General features: G+C 35.5%; 5 protein-coding genes across 5 annotated transcripts; 2 read left to right on the plus strand and 3 right to left on the minus strand.

Annotated features, from left to right (window-relative positions):
* Positions 1–1,070: 1,070 nt before the first annotated feature.
* Positions 1,071–1,561, minus strand: LOC125209467. The gene is made up of 2 exons (XM_048109067.1): positions 1,549–1,561; positions 1,071–1,411 (listed from the first exon to the last, which is right to left on the minus strand). The coding sequence occupies exons 1-2, from the start codon at positions 1,559–1,561 to the stop codon at positions 1,071–1,073; spliced, it is 354 nt and encodes a 117-aa protein (XP_047965024.1).
* Positions 1,562–7,308: 5,747 nt separating this feature from the next.
* LOC125209468 (protein ALP1-like) lies at positions 7,309–8,199 on the plus strand. Its single transcript, XM_048109068.1, has one exon. The coding sequence runs from the start codon at positions 7,309–7,311 to the stop codon at positions 8,197–8,199; it is 891 nt and encodes a 296-aa protein (XP_047965025.1).
* A 5,090-nt stretch (positions 8,200–13,289) lies between these two features.
* On the plus strand, positions 13,290–13,945 carry LOC125209567 (dirigent protein 22-like). The gene has a single exon (XM_048109163.1). The coding sequence runs from the start codon at positions 13,320–13,322 to the stop codon at positions 13,845–13,847; it is 528 nt and encodes a 175-aa protein (XP_047965120.1). The 5' UTR covers positions 13,290–13,319; the 3' UTR covers positions 13,848–13,945.
* A 469-nt stretch (positions 13,946–14,414) lies between these two features.
* On the minus strand, positions 14,415–17,271 carry LOC125215996. The gene is made up of 3 exons (XM_048117589.1): positions 16,915–17,271; positions 15,345–16,603; positions 14,415–14,841 (listed from the first exon to the last, which is right to left on the minus strand). The coding sequence occupies exons 1-3, from the start codon at positions 17,230–17,232 to the stop codon at positions 14,655–14,657; spliced, it is 1,764 nt and encodes a 587-aa protein (XP_047973546.1). The 5' UTR covers positions 17,233–17,271; the 3' UTR covers positions 14,415–14,654.
* Positions 17,272–18,581: 1,310 nt separating this feature from the next.
* LOC125216276 (thymidine kinase-like) lies at positions 18,582–20,207 on the minus strand. The gene is made up of 4 exons (XM_048117950.1): positions 20,016–20,207; positions 19,756–19,900; positions 19,176–19,297; positions 18,582–19,076 (listed from the first exon to the last, which is right to left on the minus strand). The coding sequence occupies exons 1-4, from the start codon at positions 20,126–20,128 to the stop codon at positions 18,860–18,862; spliced, it is 597 nt and encodes a 198-aa protein (XP_047973907.1). The 5' UTR covers positions 20,129–20,207; the 3' UTR covers positions 18,582–18,859.
* Positions 20,208–20,642: the final 435 nt, after the last annotated feature.

Consider the following 20,642-nt stretch of genomic DNA (forward strand, 5'->3'; position numbering starts at 1 on the left):
ATTGATGAGATAAACAATCGTGGGTGGTAAATCAGGAGATGGAATTAGGAGTTTGACTTGATTATCTATCTTATTCAGGTGTGTATAAATCACACTTTTAATTTTACATATTTTATGTGATTGATTGTTATGTGTTAAATTGAAGTGAATATTTGAATTATATGATATGAGACTAAATGGTTATGTGTTATTTGATATTGATGGTGAAATGTGATGTGGATATATGATTTGTGCAATGGATATGTTTATCTATAGTATTGGAATTAATTGATGGAATATATGGTTATGTAATTGGTGCAATGGATATGTTTGATGTATCATATTGGAATCATTTGAATCATGGGATTAAAGAGGATATGTGACAGTCTTGCTCTGGATCTGATATACAATGACAAAAGACCTACGGGTCATATTCAATGATAATAGACCTACGGGTCAATACAAAGAGCAAAGAGGGACCTTCGTGGAAAGGTCAAATCAAAGAGGGGCCTTCGTGGAAAGGTCAATATGCAAAGAGGGGCCTTCGTGGAAAGGTCAAAAAGCAAAGAGGGGCCTTCGTGGAAAGGTCAAATAATGAAAAGGGACCTACGGGTCGTATACAATGGAAATCCCGGGCAGATATCAGGCTTGATGTGTCACAGAATAATAAAAAGAATGGAGAGGCATATGCATATGAATGTTAAATTGTTTATGACATTTATTACTTCCGGTGATATATTTTGATGAAAGAATGAGTTTGATATATGTGTGTGAAATTAAAGGTAAGGTTTATATGCATTGAGTTGTGGCTCATATAAACCACTAATATTTTTCAGGAATAAGATATCAATGATCGTGGGTTGATGTGAGTTACAGTTATTATAAGGGTCGGCGGCTGACGCATTTTGGCAACTTCTCTTCCTCATCATTTTTGCATGTAGATAAATGTGTAGTACATAGAGTGGCGAGAGAGTCCCACTACGGTTTAGAATGATTTGAAATATGTACCTGATATAATATGTGGATTTTATATAGTTGACACGTGGATTATTTATTTTAAATTTTGAATTTATTTATAGTAAGTGCATACGTCAATAAGGGTTGGGGTGTGACACATTGCTTGCAAAATTCATATCAATTGCCTCGAGGAATTCCTTAGCAGTTGCTTCTTTCGGGACAGTACCGCGAAAGTTTTCAGGGATGGCATGTTGCATAATCATAAGACTCATGCGATTGGAGTGTTCCCACCTCTCAAAAGTCCGTTTATCCTCATCGGAACTTTCATCAGTAAGAGGGGCGGGTTGCTCCGTCCGAAGTGCATAGTCTAAATTTGCAATCCCCAAACCAATCAATACCTTGCTTCTCCATGACGCATAGGTATTGCCTTTTAGCACATGAATGGAATTAAGAAAACCAATAGCAGATTCTTGAGCTAGCAAAGAACAAATATAACAAGTAGGACAATAATTAGCTCACGTAAATAATAAGTAAATAAATTAAATAATGACAATTCCCATTTCAAGATGTCGGCACAACATTAAAATTTCATCTTTGGACAAAATAATTAACTTGCAATTGACATCTTAATACGTAGTAATCAAATATAGATAATCATTTCCTGTCAAACAATAAGTCTTCCTTTGGGCCGACTTAGTGTTCACAATGACTTAAGGATAATCTCATATTATTACCACAAAGTATACAAGAAACACGGCCAAATAACAATCTTCCTTTGGGCCGATTAACTATTCGCATGTATTTCAAGTATATAAATATCCTATATATTCTAAATAAATTAATTTACACATCAGAGCTTACTTTGGCAAGTTAATGCTATAATTAATTTATTTAAAATAATAGGCAATAAAAACTTAAGTCATTATTTAATTAATTACTTAACAACTAAAACAATTAAATGCGATTAATTGTTTGAAGTAATTGTTTGTACAAACAACTAATAACTTAAAATCAAATAGCAACAAATTTTGTGGCCCAATAAAATCAAGTCACGGCCCTTTCAAAAAAAATTATTATAGGTGGCCTAAATATTTTATTGACATTTCAAAATTGTGGCCCAAGAATAAAAAAATTTGTTGCTGCTCAAAGTTAAAATATAAGCATGGAGCCTAAATATTAAAATAGATCAGATTTTCAGAACGGCAGTTTTTCAGATTTTTATTTATTTATTTATTTTTTAAGAACGGCGTTTCACTAAATATCGCGTTGTTTCACGAAGTAACGCGTCGTTTCACCGCCACAACCGCCATCAAATGACCGTCGTTGACCGTGACGTCGCCGACCACTGCGACGTCGTCGGTCTTCTCGTCGTCTCCGAAGATCACCCAAAGCAGACGGCAACGGCGATTTTTCGAAAAATTTTGAATTGATAAACTTTGGAAAGGATTTCACCAAAAATTACAAAATTTTCGAAAGGATTTCACCAAAAAAAAATACAATATCTGTTACAGATATTGAGAATACAAACGAAAACATTCAACAATCAAGAATCCCATCAAAAGTTTAGAAGGAATTTAAATCAGAAATTTTGAACGCTTAATTTCTCACTAACATTCTGTCGAGCAGGGGGGTGCTTGCAATTAATGAATCATATCTTAAATATCCTCAAAAATTTGACAGAATGTTAAGTCTAAGTTTTGGAAACGAGAAAATCATGAATTGAACTTAATTGGAACAGAATCCAAAACCACAATTTAGTCTGGAAAAAATGAATTTTCAATTCATATACCATTCACATATTGGTTTGCGTGATCAACCGTAAAACTTGTGATTGAATTCAACAAACTTCAAAATTTTGTTCGAAAATTCTTCATCAATTTGATCACATAATTTTCATACACCGAATCCAATACAGAGTTATAAATCAACGAATTATCAATTCGTCCCAACAAAGTAAGGCTCTGATACCAATTGTTGGAATCAAATTAATGATTCACATAATTCATCACATAAATCACACATGTCGAATACGATTGATAAACATAAAGCGGAAGCGTACATGGATTCGAATTCATAGTGTTGATGTTCTTGATGATACCGAAGTATGGAAACTAGTCTTCCAAGTGACAACGCTCTCTCACAGATTCTCTGTAATCTGTAGAGTCTTGATTTTACGTCTGATCAATAGGAATGGGAATCTATTGACCTATTTATAGAGTTGCACTTGGGGACCATAACCATGTATTTAGAGAATAAGTCCCTAACTTTATTATAACTTTAATTTCACCCATAACAAAATTAAAGTTATCCAAAGTAGTATCTGCACAATAGTCCTCATACTTTTATAGATAATTGTTTGACCCTATAAATTATATAACCTTAGTAGATCACGTAATCGGGTCAATCAATAAATAGCCATAAATATTATACAATCTTTAGACTATTATGTTGGACCATATTAAAATGTTCCAACATGTCGCCGACGAAGGACCTGAGGCGGGAAATTGGTTCGACCCTGAAACCCCGGGAAGCTCAACCGCAAGTAGTCCACCTCGAACGGGAGTGCATCCGTCTTTGCAAGAGCGGTTGTCTATTCGGGCAAGGACACGTGATTCTACCGCCCACGCCCAACTCCAGGAGGATCTAATGGAGCACATTTGGGCAAAATTTGGCAACCGTTAGATGATCGTCACTAGAGAACTCCTTCTTCTGCTTCTTTGCCTCCATTTTTTTTTATTTGAGTTTAAGTGTGCAATTTGTAATTTCTAATTTTTTAATTATGTCTTTTTTTATTTTTTTAGGTATTTAAATTATAATTATATTTTATTTATAATGAAGTGTGTTTTTTATTAATTGAATTTGTTGGAATTAAAAATAAAAAATGAAATTGAATGAATAGTTAAGAGATGGTTAAGAGATGGGGGGATGTAGGTGCGGTCTCTTAGTTAAGAGATGAGCTGAAAAGTACAGTGAGGCCCATGAATAGTGAAGAGATGAGTCGGTTAAGAGACGAATAAGAGACAGCGTTGCGGATGGCCTTAGCAATGGAGGGCCGATGGGAGGGCCTTCCCCATAGGCCTCCATCGGCCCCCCATAGTGGAAAATGGGCCGCCGAGCGCCCCCTCCCTCTCTCCCCCATATGGCCGATGTATCGGCCCTAGCCGTTGAGGAGGGCTCTCCGATCGGCCCTCCATTGTGGAGGAAGGGCCGCCGGTCGGCCCTCTCACCTTCTTTTTTTTTTTTTTTTTTTCTATATATATCTCCATTTCCCATCACTTTCACACCATTCCTCCACTTTCCAACACTTTGACCACTTTCCATCACTTTCCACACTTATCTTTTCACTCTATTTTCCAATCTTGCAATACAACGACGATTTGCGTATTAATATTTTTTTGCATTTAAAATTATTTAATTTGACAACATAATAAAGATACAAAATAAATGATGACGTGGAAATGAATTAGAAATGGGAAGGCCCTATGGGAGGGCCCTTCCATTATAGGAAGATAGACCCTCTCAAAAATTAATGATGTGGAAATAATAAAAAAAGAATGGCCCTATAGAAGTGGTCTTCCATTGCTAATGCTCTTAGTACTATAATATGTCGATTGAATAAAAAAATTTGGTTGGTTTGTTAAAAGAATCGGCATTTTATAAATAGAGTTATTGGCGTATAATATAAGGAAATTTTTAAGTAAATAATATTGTCCCATAAATTTTGAATTTAACACATAATATCAGTGGTACTAATTTCTCATCTATTAGATGAGGTGGCAAAATATTGTCGGTGTCTTCGACTCTTCGGGGCTTGTTGGAAAGTTGACGTGGATTTTCACCAGCATAAAGAGGAATGACGTTTTCATACTTAAAATCATCCACTTTGGAGTAATTAAACGACGTCGCACAATCCCTTCACTTCATCTTCTTCCACCATTCTCACTCTAGAAGAATGAGTGATCCCCAATGGGAAGACAATCATTTCTTGATTGTTTTTATATCTTCCTCTTCCTCTTCCCTCCAATCCACCTTAAATTCACTCTGCAATTCTTGGAACTTTCTCTTTCCACGCATATTTTGTTTTCTCTCTGCATGTCCAAGATTTCCAAATGAGATGTCCTTCAAAAAAAATACTCCCTTTGTCCTAATTTGTCTCATACTAAGAGTTCTGATTTTTCATTTTAGTCCGTCACACATTAGAAGACCCGACTCACTTATTTTATAAATAATAATAGGTACCACATTCTACTAATTTTATTTCACTTATATTTTATTATAAAACTAGTATCACACTCGTGCGATGCACAGACTATTAGTATTTTTTTATATTATTAGTCTAAATTTTAACTAATTAAGTACTCCCTCCGTTCCATAATAGTGTAGTCATTTTGACATTTTGGTACATTACATAATAATGGGGTCATTTCCCTTTTTTTAAGTGAAAGTAACATATTTCTTCTCACTTACTCCCTCCGTCCTACTAAAGATAACCAACTTTCCTTTTTGGTTTGTCCCAAATAAGATAACTCATTACTAAAAATGAAAACACATTTATCTCTACTTTATCATTTCTCTCTTATTTTACTCTCTCCATTTAACACACAAAATAAAATTGCATAAAATCTCGTGCCGCCAAAGAAAGGGTCATCTTCCTTGGGACGGAGAGAATACTTTACTCTCTCTTACTTTATTCTCTCTTCATCTCTCTACTTTTTCCTTTACTACTTTATTCTTCCTTTACTTAACTCACATAACATATTTTTTCTTAATCTTCGTGCCGAAAATAAATGCTCTACCACTATGGAAAGAATGGAGTAGTATTTATATAACATAAAAATATAAACAAATATGTATGCAATAATTTATATTACTTCGTTCACATCAAACATTTTATTCCATTTGATTTTGTTTAGGCCCACGTTTCATTCTTTTATATTGTCAAAATCATTTATTATTATAAATTCTATAATAAGAGGGACTGGTTATATAGAATTATATTTAAAATCTATTTTATTTTCAGAATTTTAGAGATTGATTGGATCTATTTCAAAATATTTAATGTACATTAGTTAAAGCTTACTTATAATATATTCATAAAATATTAAAATAAGGATATTATGACATACACATTTAGTGTCGAAAAATATAAAATTATATTTTCATAGTATTAAAATAAAATTACCACTTTATCAACTTTTCTCACCAAATTATTCTTCACGTTTTTTAAAGTTACACCAAAGTCAAAGTCGTGAACGGAATACTACATAAAAATAAATAAAGGCAAAAAAATTTGTTTTTAACTTTTAATATATCTTCTCTAAATAAATTTTGTTTTAACTTTAGAGAAGATATAATAAATTGCAAATAAAATGTGTAATTATTTTATAGTTAGCAAAAAAAATTCTATTGATTGTGTCCGCTATTATTCCATAAAGGATTAGGGTAAGGGCCTTATTTTCGTAAGTCAAAAAAAAAAAAGAAAAAAAAAGAAAAAGAAATGAAGAATATATGGAGTAGTTGCATAAAAGAAGGAAAGGCAAATGTTAGAATATGATCATTTACAACAATGTACTTGGTGTTACCTTAAACATCAAGAAGTGTAAATAGAACAATTTGCCGTTTGCTAGTACAAATCAAGAATCCGAATTAACTTATATCTCCCATGTAAACAATAAACATCCCCTTTCTAGGAAAAAAAAAACATTTCTAAACATTTAAATACAAAGTTAATATAATCTGAGAAATGTTACTCTTGTCTTTTTTCCTCAAATAATACTCCATCCTTCCCATAATAGATGTTACACTTAGAGCATCCACAATGGGTGCCCGATTTCACACCCGATCGCCTGAGATCGGGCTCAGACGTCGTCGGGCATCCACTGCATACGTCGGTCGCGACCGATCTCTCGCCCGATCCATCGGGCATGAGATCGAGCATCCATTGCAGCATCGCGCCAAATGACGCGGACGCCCAATCGAGGCGTTTTTTGTTTTTTTTTTTCTATTTATAAATATACCTTATTTTCACTCATTTTTCACACAACTCTCACACATCTCTCAAATCTCGCTTCATTCCAATATCTCTCTTTCACTCACTTTTCTAAAATGTTTCCCGGGGAAAATATGGGTCGGGCAATGGAACGCACAATATTTGCTTTCGGGAACCAGATTCTCGCTGGTATTCGTGCAATACAAAAGCAAGAGCAGGTACCAAGGCCCATACGCCGTCGGACATCCGTCCGTCGATAGCATGGCCTAGCTCATCAATGTCTGTTCGAGGACTACTTCGCCGATGAGCCCCGGTGGGGACCGACGGTTTTTCGCCGGCAGTTTAGGATGCATCGAGAATTGTTTCTCTAAATTGTTCACGCGATGGAGGCGCGCGACGAGTACTTCCAGCAACGGGAAGATGCTGCCCACAGAAGGGGTCTATCCCTGCTCACGAAGTGCACGGTTGCGCTTCGTCAGTTGGCATACGGCACTACGACAGACATGTTCGACGAGTATCTTCACGTCGGGGATACAACTGGCCGGGAGTGTCTGGTAAAATTTTGTGAGGGCGTTATTGACGCCTTCAGCGCCACATATTTGCGCAAGCCGAATGCGGAAGATTGCCAGTATCTGATGGGGATACACGATAGGGTGCACGGCTTTCCTGGTATGTTAGGGAGTATTGATTGTATGCACTGGGAGTGGAAGAATTGTCCTGCAGCATGGAGAGGTCAATTCACCAGTGGGTATAAGAGTACCCACCCGATAATGATCCTTGAAGCCATCGTTGACCATTGTCTTTGGAGTTGTCATGCTCACTTTGGCGTGGCGGAATCAAACAACGACATCAATGTGCTGAACTCGTGGAGTCTCTTCACCGAGCAATACAATGGCAACGGTCCGGTTATCAAGTTCACTGCCAACGGACGGCAGCATCATATGGGATACTACTTAGCCGACGATATTTACCCGAGATGGCCAGTTTTCTTGAAGACGATCTCCTGCCCAACGGATGCGAGGAGAGAGCTTTTTGCATCGCGGCAAGAAGCTGCACGGAAGGACGTGGAGCGAGGATTCAGTGTGCTTCAAGCGCGTTGGGCAATAGTGAAAGGCTCGGCTCGTTCCTGGTACAGGCATCATATCGCCAATGTCATGTACGCGTGCATCATCTTGCACAACATGATTATTCACGATGAAGGTCGAACAATTAGCGATTGGTTCGATGATGAAGCCGGTCCAAGCGCAGGTCATGCAACCCCGCCGGTCATTTGAGGTGTATCCTATGGAGTCAGCGAGAGATTACAAGCTCAGGAGAGCATGCGCAACCAACAAGCTCATCTTCAAATCATGAACGACATGATTAAAGGAGTTTGGATACATAGTGGTCGTTGAAATTGTACCTCTTTTTAAGTATTTTCGTTGTAATTTTTTTTAAAATTAAGTAATGTATGTTTTTTGCTAGTTCTTTAATTTGGAGTCTAATTTTGCTATTTATAATTGGTAAACATAAAAAAATAAAATTAAAATTGAAATGAAAAATGGATAATAGATAGGGCACCCACTAGGGCCAAACCATTGCAGAAAGATAGGGCATGCTGATGTGGCAACCTCTAGGGCTCCCACTAGGGCTTCCACTGGGGCATCTATTGTGGATGCTCTTAGGAGATGACACGAGATTTTAGGAGATGTCGTTTTGTTTGTTAAGTGGAAAGAGAAAATATATTTTTATATATTAGTGTGAGAAAAAAAAATTTAAATGGAAAATGTAACATCTTTTTTGGAATAAACTATAAAGGAAAGTGTGACATCTATTATGGGACGGAGGGAGTACTTCTTGATCTTCCTTCCAGAGTCTTGGTGATGATCAAGATAGCTTGTTTGTTTGATGAATTTATTTTTTCTTAATCTTCCTTCCGGAGTCTTGGTGATAATCATGTCTTAGCTTGTTTGTTTGATGAATTTATTTTATTATTGGTACTTATAGAGATTATAGCTATGGATTTAATTTGGATATTAATTTTCTATTAGTAACGGTGCTAAGGGTTTCAAATTAAACGCTAATTGGCTATTGAATCTCTAAAATTAAATATCAAATTTAATTAGTCTAAATTAATGAGAATACATGGAATCAATGACCAATTAGTAATAAAATGGCTGCCTAAATTAACGCGCAATCAACACTCCTTTACTTAGTGGAATAAAATGGCTGTCTAAATTAACACTCATTTAATTAGTGAAAAACTGTTTTAAATTTAACGCTAATATTTAAAATTAGTCCATAGCTTAAACTTTGGGCACTGATAAAATGCAAACTTATACATTGTACAAACTCAAAACTCCTCAACACAGCTTCAACACAATTTCAATACAATATCAACACTGTAAAATTTCAAGATTTTAATGTCAACACAGTATCAACACAATATCAACACATAATCAATCATTGACTACCGTTGAAATTCTGTTGACATTTTCCTGTTGATGCTTTTTTGTGATCTGTTGACATTTTTGAATGGTCCATATCATAGTTTTAAGTTTGTACAATATTTAGAGTTTTCATTTAATCACATCCCCTTAAACTTTTGTATAATGATAAATTATAGTACTCAATATTTACAAATATTCAAATTCATACCCAAAACTCAAAATATTTACAATTTAGGTCAAAACTCATCTTTTATATATGAACTAGTATCACTCTCGTGCTATGCACGACTTATTTTATTTTATTCAAATTATGAAATATTTTTTGAATTAAAAAAAATATAAATCTAAAATTATAAATGTAGTAATAATGATAAGATGTACTACAACAAATAACCTCATTCATATAATAAATTTTATAATAGTTTCAACGATATTTCATACTAATAAACATATGGAGTACTACAATATTACTACATTTGATAAATATAATTAATTTATTAAATAAGGTTGTGATATACTCCCATTGTGTAATTTGTGTAAAAAATTAAGAATAATTTGAAGTACAAAATTATGAATTTAGTATAATTTGTGTAAAAATTGAGAGGATTAATTTTATTACGTAATACTCGCTCCGTCCCACAAAAGATGTCACACTTGTGGGACGGCACGAGATTTTAGAAGGTTTTGTTTTGTGTGTTAAACGGAGAGAGAAAATATAATTTTTATATTCATGTGAGAAAGAATTTTTTTCAAAAAGGGAAATGTGACATGTTTTGTGGGACAAACTAAAAAGAAAAGTGTGACATCTTTTGTGGGACGGAGAGAGTAATACTATTGATAAATGTGCATATATCTGTACCAAAATTCAAATTTTATATATTTTATTAGTGTTAACCCGCACTATGGCGATTTAAAATAATTTCATTCTATTAATTTGGCATTGTGAATATACTAATAAACTAAATAAAATAAGAAGCAATATTATCACGTAAGCTTATAAAATTAAAAAATGTACTATATACTAACATAGGGGAGTGTTATATTGCTAACTCAATGCTTAATTGCTAACTACAACTTAATAATAGCCATTAGATATTCAAATTAAAGGCCTAGATCATTAACCACAAAATGTCAATACGATCAACAAAAAACGTCAATAAGGCTATAGGATTAATTCCAATAAAAATTAATAGGGGTATTAATGTCAAGTTAGTTATAACTAACTTTTAAAAGAAATCCCAAAACTTTAAATTCATATAACATATATCAAATTAAAGATAACTTTATAAGGATTCCAACGATATACTACATGCATATGTTCCGACGTCAAAATTTGAAAAAAAAATCTAGAATTTTTGTATTTTTCGTACACAGACTAATGTCAATACAGCTAAGATAATATGTTAAGTGTTAACATAAAGCATATACAATGTCAATCCTAAATTTGTGTTGATATTCTCAAAGCATTGTGTTGATATTTTCGAAACACTATATTGACATTTTCATCCAAAACCCTAATTTGACGTTTTTTTTAATTTTTTTCGATTTAATTAATAAAAACGAAAATTACACGTGGCAAATTGTAGACCACACGTTTTTTAAAATCATGTGACCTTAAATTAGTTGTAGTTAACAATTAAATGATAAGTTAGCAATTGATCACTCCCCTACTAACATATGTGAAATAATTATAAATATAAATTAAATAAGTATAAAATTAAACCAACATAGAAAAATATCACACAACACATAAATACTTTATATATTTTTAGCTATCCTTTTTATTCACACCTTCTATCTGTTGTTGCATTATTGGATTTTCTTAAACAAAATTAAATATTTTCAACAAAGACAATATGTCCTTAACAACCTACACGCTTGAATACTAAAATTCTATCTTAATTCAAATCGATATAAAATATTTAATATACAACTAAAAATTATTAGAGAATAACCATGTTACTATAAAAAGATAAATGATAAACTACAAAACAAATAAAAAACATACACAAATATTAATAAAACAACATTGGAAAAAAAAAAACTATAGTTCCTAAGTTACCAAAAAAACTAAAGTAAAATAGGAATAGCAAAATAAAGAAAAAGAAATAGTAAAGCACAAACTCAACCAAACACACACCTTTGAAGTGCCACAACTTCTCTCTCCTACTTATTTCTACCCCATTTTCTTCTCTGGTCTATTTAATCTCCATTGATGATTTATGCAGGTGTGCAAGAACAATGTGATATTTTATGCTCTTCGTCTTCTTTGTTTTCTTTTTCCTATATTATTGGCTTTGGGTGTGTTTTTTTGCACTAAAACTATGAAAGTGACGAAATTGACAAGAATGTGCAAAGCATTAGCTTCAATATATTATAATAGTCAGATTCTATGACTTTTTTATTGAAAAAAAAGAACTATTAAAACGAAAGAAATTAAAACAAAATTAATAAAAAATAAAATAAATTAACATTAAGAAAAAGTTTAAATATAAACTAACACCACTCAAACAGAGAATGGTCCTCAAAATAGGATTTAAAACTGATAGTTTCATTTACCTTCCTCTCAAAAACACATACACACCTCACTTTAATGACCGATGCAGTATTGTTAGGCTGCAGCTCATTAAGGAATGTGAATTCCATATTGAAAATATTTTTTCTTGTTGGAATCCAATATTGTAATATGAGAAGCCAATGAAGTTGTGAATAAAAAAAATAGCAAATGAGACATATTTATAGGCAAAAAAAATATAATCATTAATAATTATTTAGTCAAATTAGTGTTGAATTGCTGATGGTTAAAAATAACGCCTAAAGAAGTTTATTACTCTTTCAAAATAATAAATGACATAATTAAATTTGCTTTTAATTGGTAAGCCATTTCAATTGAATAGTGATCATTTTATTGCTTATTATTTAGTAAATTAGGCGATGATTTTTTTAAAAAACGCATATAGAAGTTTTCTGATATTTTCATATAAACAATGGCAATAAATTCCCATCACCATAACCGTCCAATACGTCCAATTTATATGATTATGACTATAATTATTTAACCAATGTAATAACTTTTGTTAATTATATTTACATTCTTTATATAAAATAATTATATAAAAATTCTCAAAACTCACCTTTTATATATGTATAAATAAAATAATAGATATATAGATTATTAAAATATAAAAATAAAACTCAAATTCCAGTATCTTTTATCATTAAATTTCTTTACCTTTCTTAAAATATGTAACAGACTCAATTGTGATTCTAATATAAAAGAAGGGAGTACTACTTATGTCCATATAATCAATTAAATAACAACTAATTAATCTTCTATATCCTTTAAATTAAGCCAAAATTTATAATTGGTGGAAAATATAAAAGCCAAAATTTATCATTGATGGAAAATTAGAATCCAGGACGAAGTTCGTTATATTATTTATTAAATTAATTTGAAATTTGTGGAACAAAAGTAAATTTTGAAAATTATCTAATATAGTGTTTAAATTAAAAAATATTATTCTTTTATATAGTAATAAGTAATGACATTGTGTTTTGTGAAAGTCAAAGTTGGATGTCTAAATCGATTCTTTAATTTCTGTTAGATCACGTTGCACTTAAAAAAAATGATATAATAGCAAGCTCGTGCAGACAGTTAGTTGACATGTCTTAATTATATTATATGCACTGAAACTAATCCATTCAAAATCTGTTCTTGCTACCCCTTAAAATAAATTTTATTTAAATATTTCCTATACAATAGCATATAAATTCTTATTCACATTGCTACTTACAGCTAGCCATTAAAAAGTCGACGATTAGCTTAGTTGACAGGTCTACATCACATGCTCATTTCATGTAAGGTCGACACTATAAATACACCATGACAAGTTGTACATAAATCGCACAAAACTCAGTTACAAATCAAACACAATCTCATTTGCCTTCTCTTTTTGTTTTGTGCTATGGCATCCAATAAAATCACATTAGCTTCAATGCTCTTTCTCACCATTCTCGCATATTCAAATGCAAAGCTAGGCCATCTCAAGGAGACAAAACTAACGGTCTACTTCCAAGATTACTCTGGCGACCAAAATACATCCGTGATCGGGATACCAGTCTCATCGAATGGGGCCCTAAACTTCTCCAAGTTCGGAGCTATGTTTTGCACAGATGACCCAATTACTGCAGGATTCGAGGAAGGCTCAGCCGTAATTGCAAGGGGCCGAGGCGTACATGTGACCTCAGCTCTGGATGGGTCCAGCACCCATGTGATGGTGTCAATTGTTTTTATTGATGGCAAGTATAAAGGTAGCTCAATAGAAATATATGGTTCTGACATGCAGTTTGAGAAAGTGAGGGAGGTGGCAGTGGTGGGCGGCACAGGGAAATTCCGGCTAGCGCGTGGCTATTCTACTTTCGAGAGTCTTTACTCTGATCCAGTGCGCGCTCATACAATCATCCAATTTAATGCAACTATACTACATTACTAGATTCTTATTTAGAAAGGATTGTCTTGTCTTATTTTATTCAAAAGTGTATCCAAATAATGTTTGAAACACTTTATAAATAAAAGTAAACTTCAATAGCTTATAATATATCCCCAAACAGTAAGTTACGGCTAAAGTTGTCTACTAGGCCGGGCCGACCAGTCCAACACGGCCCAGGGTCGATATGGGTCGGCCCAAGCCCGATATGGGCAGGCCCAGAAACGACCCATCAGCAAAACGAAGTGGGGCTTGGGCTTGGCTCACAAGTAAAAAACGGGATTCAACTGGGCCATTTTAAATGATTATTGAGTGCATTTTTAATGCCATTGTCGTAACTCGCAAGTGATTATGTCTTTTTTGTACCCATTGTGTTTGTTTGTGTTGAGAAATATGAGCTGAAGCACTTGTTTTGCACGCACATATAGCATAAATTTAATTGAAATATAAGAAAACAATTTCACCTTTGGTTAAACTGAACTTCCTACTTTTTTTAGTTGGCTTTAAAATTAAATTACATTTCATATATATAGATAAAAAAGATAGGGAAAACTTCAAAAATAAAAGGAGTAATGAATAACAAATTAATAGAAATGCTCATATTAGCACATACTCCTTTCCAAATGTGACTGTTACACGACAACCGCAACGGAGACTAATATAGAAGCTATAGAATCCAAACTCGCGATGAAAAGAATGGTATACGACGAGATGGGACTCAATGATAAAAACACAGTCCCGGAATAAAAAGAAGCATACCAGATAATGTACAGGTTGTGTAGATGCTCAAGAGTTTGTGAACCTTGAAACCTCTCAATCTTTTTGGATTCGAACAGGCTTATGGTCGTCTGAGCCGGATGGAACAGAAAGGTCTGTCTCGAGCATGAAAGAAAGATCGTGCATCTGGGACATCAGCGCCTTCACACCATCCTGCCCAGATGCATCTTCGTTGCTTGCAGCTTGTACGGATTCAAGGGAAGGGGAGCTCACGTCGCCAAACCTACATTGTCACAAGGATACTACTTATGCAACGAGTTATAAGCACACTGTAAAATTAACTAAATATCTGCATTGCTTAGCACACGAAACCAATTGAACATACCAAAAGCTAAATTATCTTAACTTGATTGTTTTAAATGACCTCAATGAAACCAGGTTAATATCTCCACATCGGTTTTCTCAAACATAGTTAGCTAGTTGCTGATTATTCTTTTTTTTTCCTCCGGGGGTTCGGGTTTCAACAATGTGGCGCTAATGTGTATGTTTTATGATACTACCATAAAGTTCGATGACAAATGTGCAAAGGTCGGGCAATAATAGTATCTACAAGCATTTTTCAGCAATAATAGTATCTACAAGCATTTTTCACATGGCACAGTTACAATTTAGGGGAGAAAAACATCAGTAATCAAGTTGAGGAAATTCATATTCAATTACTTTAAACCAAAGCAGGCTATGGAAAAATACGAGCAGGAATCATGTCTAAGCAGATTACAAACTCACCAGATTGAAGTTGGATCTTCTGACATAACAGCATTGCCTTGTGCAGGAGCATTAGGTTGAGAGTAGCCGCTGAAATCTCCTCCAAAATCACCATCAAAGCTGAATAAATCTCTCTCTGGGGTTATTTTGTCGTCTTTAAACTTATTGTCGAAGCTGAATAAATCTCCACCTGAGGGCTTGTTGTCGAAGCTGAATAAATCACTCTCTGAGGGCTTCTTGACATCTCCAAACATATTGTCAAAGTTGAATACATCTTTGTCAGAGGACTTGTTGTCACCTTCAAGCTTACTGTCAAAGCTGAACAAATCTCCCTCTGTGGGCTTATTTTCAGAACTCGAGACTTGATCACTACTTCCAGCTACAGACCAGGCATTTTGGGGAGGAGCTTGTAAGCTGGTAGAGCTAGCAAAATCGTTCCAGTCTTCAAATGCGTCTTCATCCATTGCTGTAGGCTCCTCATTCGTGGTCTTATTCTTAGTAACATCTGCATAGTTCGCTGGCGACTGGAAGTCCTGGAACATATCAAAATCAACACTGGTAGAAAGATCTTCCGAGAAGCCTGGTGTAGGGTCCTTTTGAGGAGCATCAAATCCACCAGACAACTCGGGTGTACTTGACCCCAGATTATTCCATATATCATCTGAATTCCAGTCACCAACTGCTGTAGGAATGGATGCACTCTCATTTGGTTTCCCACCATTCGGATTTTCTCCACGTCCATACACTGAATCGAGTTGAGCACCAAGATCAGCATTCAAACCCAAGGAACTCTGAAAGGAATCCGGATCTTCAGATTTCATATCAAAACCTTCTGAGGAAGCTACAACATGCTCAGATGACCTCTGACCACCAAGCTGATTTTCAGAATCAGGGAACTGAAAATCCGCCTCCCATCCAGAAAGAGCTCTGCTAGTCATGTGCTCGGAAGAGCTGACAGCCGGCTTGGATGAATTCACATTTTGAAACAAATCTTGATTGCCAAGAGCTGCAGCATCTATTGAACTGTCAGCCTCGGTCCATTTATGCTCAGATGGTTGCTCGGTAGGTGTATCAGAGACGCCATTACTCTTAGATTTCAAGAAGAACTTATCCGGAGCTACTCCGGTCAAAACCAAAGGTTTATCGGAGCTATTCACTCCGTTCACATTTTCAGCTGGACACACTATCTTGAAGTCTAAAAATGCAGACAAGGGAGTTGAATCTTTAGGCGAGCTCTGAACTTTACCTTGGTTAACTTTACTGGTTGGATCAACCATTTCCTGCAAAATACAACGAGTTATCGATTTATCACTATTGAGGTAGCAATCACCATAAATTTAGACAAACAGCAATCAATCAATCTGTCAAGTTCTACAAATCCCAATTATGGAAACCCTAAGCATCCAGCTCAATCCATCCTGATCCTACTATTTTGATTCGACAGACAAATACATAAATTTGGAATCCTAAATCGATTTGTATAATCAGATAACTCAAATTCCCCTTAACAATAATCAATCAGCGAGATTCAAGCAGCGATTTCGCACTGCAACATAAAATTTAGCAATTAGATTCATCGAATTAACCATACCGATCCATCGAGGTGGAGCGAGCGGAGCAGCCACTGGTAGCCAACGGTGGAGGTGAAGCGGATGGGATCCGGAACGACGTCGTAATGGGGGCCGATGCCGCAGTACAAGCAGACAATAGACTCCGATCCTCTAAGCAGCAAGGCTTTACAGTTCCGGCAGCGGCGGTCCGTCGGCGAAGCGTCGGCGGCGGCTATTGTGGCCGAGAGAGACGGAAGAGCGGGCAGTGTAGGATCCGACGGGTCGTAATCGGGCAGCCCCGCCGCTGACCGGGTACGGATCTGAACTTGTCGGATCAATTCATACGGAATTTGGGGCATCTTCGCTTTTCAAAAACTAATCTCACTGCCTCACACACTCCCTCCGCCTTGTTCTTGTATCTAAGGGTGTCCACAGTGGTGGCCCTCTTGGGAATATGCCCAAGCCATCATTTCTTGGGCATGCCCAATAAATTTGGCCCTTGCCCTCAAAACTTGGCCACTCAATGGTGGCCCTTCGGGCCACCATTTTTTTTTTCTATTTCAACAATTAAAATTATTTTTATACAATTTTTGTATATTTTAATATTCCTAAAATAAAAATTATATGCATATAATAAGTAAAAAATACATACTTTAAAAATTACTAAAAAAAATTGAAACCAAATTGTCGTAGTATTATAGATAGGGTAAAATTATACAACGACAACGTTTTAAATACAATAAAAAAAATGACGCACACCCACGGTTGGGAAGACGAATATGCGCCAAATCCCGATTCTCCATAGCCGGGAGAATCATCTCCACCTTGCATTTTGTAGACTTTGAAAATGGTAGATAGTAAAATTTTTAGGGTTTAGAATTGAGGAAGATGAAAAAAATGGAATGAATATAGTATTTATAAATATAATATTCAAATTTTTTTTTTTTTAAAAAAATGAAAATGAAAATCGGTGGGCAGGGCCGCGGCTCTCGGCCCCCTTGCGGTGGCGGGCCGAGCCGCCTGACCAAGAGCCTCGAGCCGCGGGCATGCCTCGCCTCAGTAGTGGGGGGCCGCGGGCTGCCCAAGCCCGGGCGGAGAGCCACGGCTCCCCCACTGTGGACGCTCTAAGTGATTCTATTTTTTTTAATTAATGACAAAATAAATTAGTCACTCCATCCGCCATTAGTATAAAAGTTGTGAAATAGGGGCTACTTTTATATATTGGTTTTATGATAAAATGTAAATTGATTTAGTTAATGGAATGTAGGGCCAACTTACCAAATATAGTAAAAGTGAAATGGGACATTTATTAGCGGACGGACGAAAAAAGAAAAATGGGACATTTAGTGGCAGACAAAGGGAGTAAGGGTTTCAAGGTAGCTTCACCCAAAGTTATGGGGCTATTGTACCGTTCCTTAGAGAGAGTTGTCTCGCGACCTTATGTATTCTATCTACCCATGTCGCCCCTATGTATTCTCTATCTATCCACGTGTGTCATCAGTTTCGGATACAGGTACTCTTTTGTTTAAAGTTCGTTCGAGCTTTTCCTAAGAGTATGGCGTGGCTACTTCAGCCCTTTGAGCAAAATGTGGCAAAAAGAAAAGGGTGGAAAAAGGAAAATCTATGGACCGAGCCTATCATCTCCACCATGTAGAAACTTTGAGATCTTCCCAACAACAAAAGTAGGGATAAAGCGTCACAGATCACATAAATAATAAAAGTGAAATAATAGTAACCTCGAATCTTCCATTACAAATGAGTTCACAACATTTTCATAAGAACTCTATGATGAAGATTCAAGGTCTAGTTAATGAAGTGAACGAGTTTAAACTTATGCTACTAAAACTATACATCACTAACAACAGAGCCATTATCCATAGATAGATACTCTACTAAACAGCACAACCCAACATTTCTCCTCAACATTTCTGCAATTGTTTTAACAATCATGCACTTCTTTAACCGCAGCATCTCCAAACTTGCTTCCTATGCAGCTTCCAAGGAAGAACCGCGTTGCTCATTGCCATAGTGCTGGCGGCAGACGGGCATGTAAACATCAGCACCACCGATGAGCTCAGTTTGCAGGTCGCCCGTCTTCCTCAGAGTGAAGAAAGCACGTTTGCCACAGAGCTCGCACCGTGCAGTAAGCTTCGTGACAGTATCAGCAAGCGGGATGATATCTAGCACTGATCCGAAACTCCTCCTATTGGGACACCATAGCATTTGTGATTAGATCAAGAATCATCTATTCACAAACAGAACAAACGAGTAACTACTATATACTATTACACATTTCAACTACCTCAAGTAATCACCATCAAGGCCAGCAACTACAACAGTTTTCCCATCAAGATCAGCTGCCTCGCAGCAAAATTCGTACAGGTCACCGAAAAATTGAGCTTCGTCAATGCCAATCACATCCACCTGCTCACAATTACACTCATTAGGATAAGATGTATGATTGTTTTCTTTTTTTCATTTCCTTCCAATGGAATATGAATAGAGCAAATCAGCTCAAATGATGGAAATTACAAGGGATTAGTCCTAATTAAACAAACAGTGGTATAATTTCTCTGGCATGCTTGAATAGAACACAACTATATGGCAATACAATGCATAATTTAGTAGGCAAAATCAACAAACTCTTAAGTTGGCTTAATCCCTTTTTCATTTTCTTATTTAGGGTTTCAATTCCTTTTCTCCGACGACAAACAGAGCACACTAAATAAAATGAAATGAAGCATGAAAATTAATCATATTATACTATCAGGAAATCATGATAAGAATTCTAATTCAACAAATATGAAGACACATATCAAAGTATAAAATTAGTGAATAAAGTAAACAAATACACGAAAGTGAAGGCATCAAATATGAATTACTTTTTGATATGCCTTGGCGCCAATTTTGAGCTTGAACGACAAAAGATCCGGCAGCGGCCAACAAGGGAACTTGGTGCCATCATGTGTCACGACTGCATCCACTGCGTATCGAGTATCCTTACTCGACTTTATCATCGCCACAGTCCTGCAAATCGATTCGAATCATGAAATCAGATCGGATCTCAATTCCACAATAATCAGACTCTGCATACTGCAAATTTCCCTAATTCAGAAATCTGAATCAGAAGACTCGTCAATACCTGCCGGAATCAGACTCCGCGGTGATGCGACGGAGGAGAGCAGTGGATTTACCGGCGAACATAGGTCCGACGATGACGTGGACCTCGCCTGGGCGGCTGTAGGGGGCAGCCATGACTAGGATCAGGATCGGGATCGGGAAGTATAGAAGAGTGGTTGTTTGACGTTGAAAGTGGTGGATTTTTCTGAATTTTCAACTCGAATTATATAGTTGACGATTGAAGGTTGAATTTTTAGGGTTGGGACAAAAAAGAAGCAATAAATTTGAAACGAAAATCGAAATTTGAGAGGGAAATTTGAATCGAAGATGGAAGCGTGCGGTGTACACATCTTATTAATCCACCCGCGCCTTCCTCATTTTTGACCAGATTTGAATTTTTTTATTAAATTTTAATTATTAATCAAATTGATTCGGTACGAGAACATGTTAGTAATTTAACTTTTAGACTATATATCGTAGAATCATGTCTGAAATCTATTTAGTAAGTAGATCAAATTTCTAAGAGGAGCCTTAAATTCGGAGTCCATCTCTAGCATATTTTCATTTTCTCTTGACACGTTAGCAATTCATCTTAGAGTCCATTTTTCTACAATAGGAGTCTATCTCAGAACCTATTTCATTTCTACAT

Source organism: Salvia hispanica, chromosome 3 (assembly GCF_023119035.1).
Source record: "Salvia hispanica cultivar TCC Black 2014 chromosome 3, UniMelb_Shisp_WGS_1.0, whole genome shotgun sequence".
Taxonomy (NCBI): domain Eukaryota; kingdom Viridiplantae; phylum Streptophyta; class Magnoliopsida; order Lamiales; family Lamiaceae; genus Salvia; species Salvia hispanica.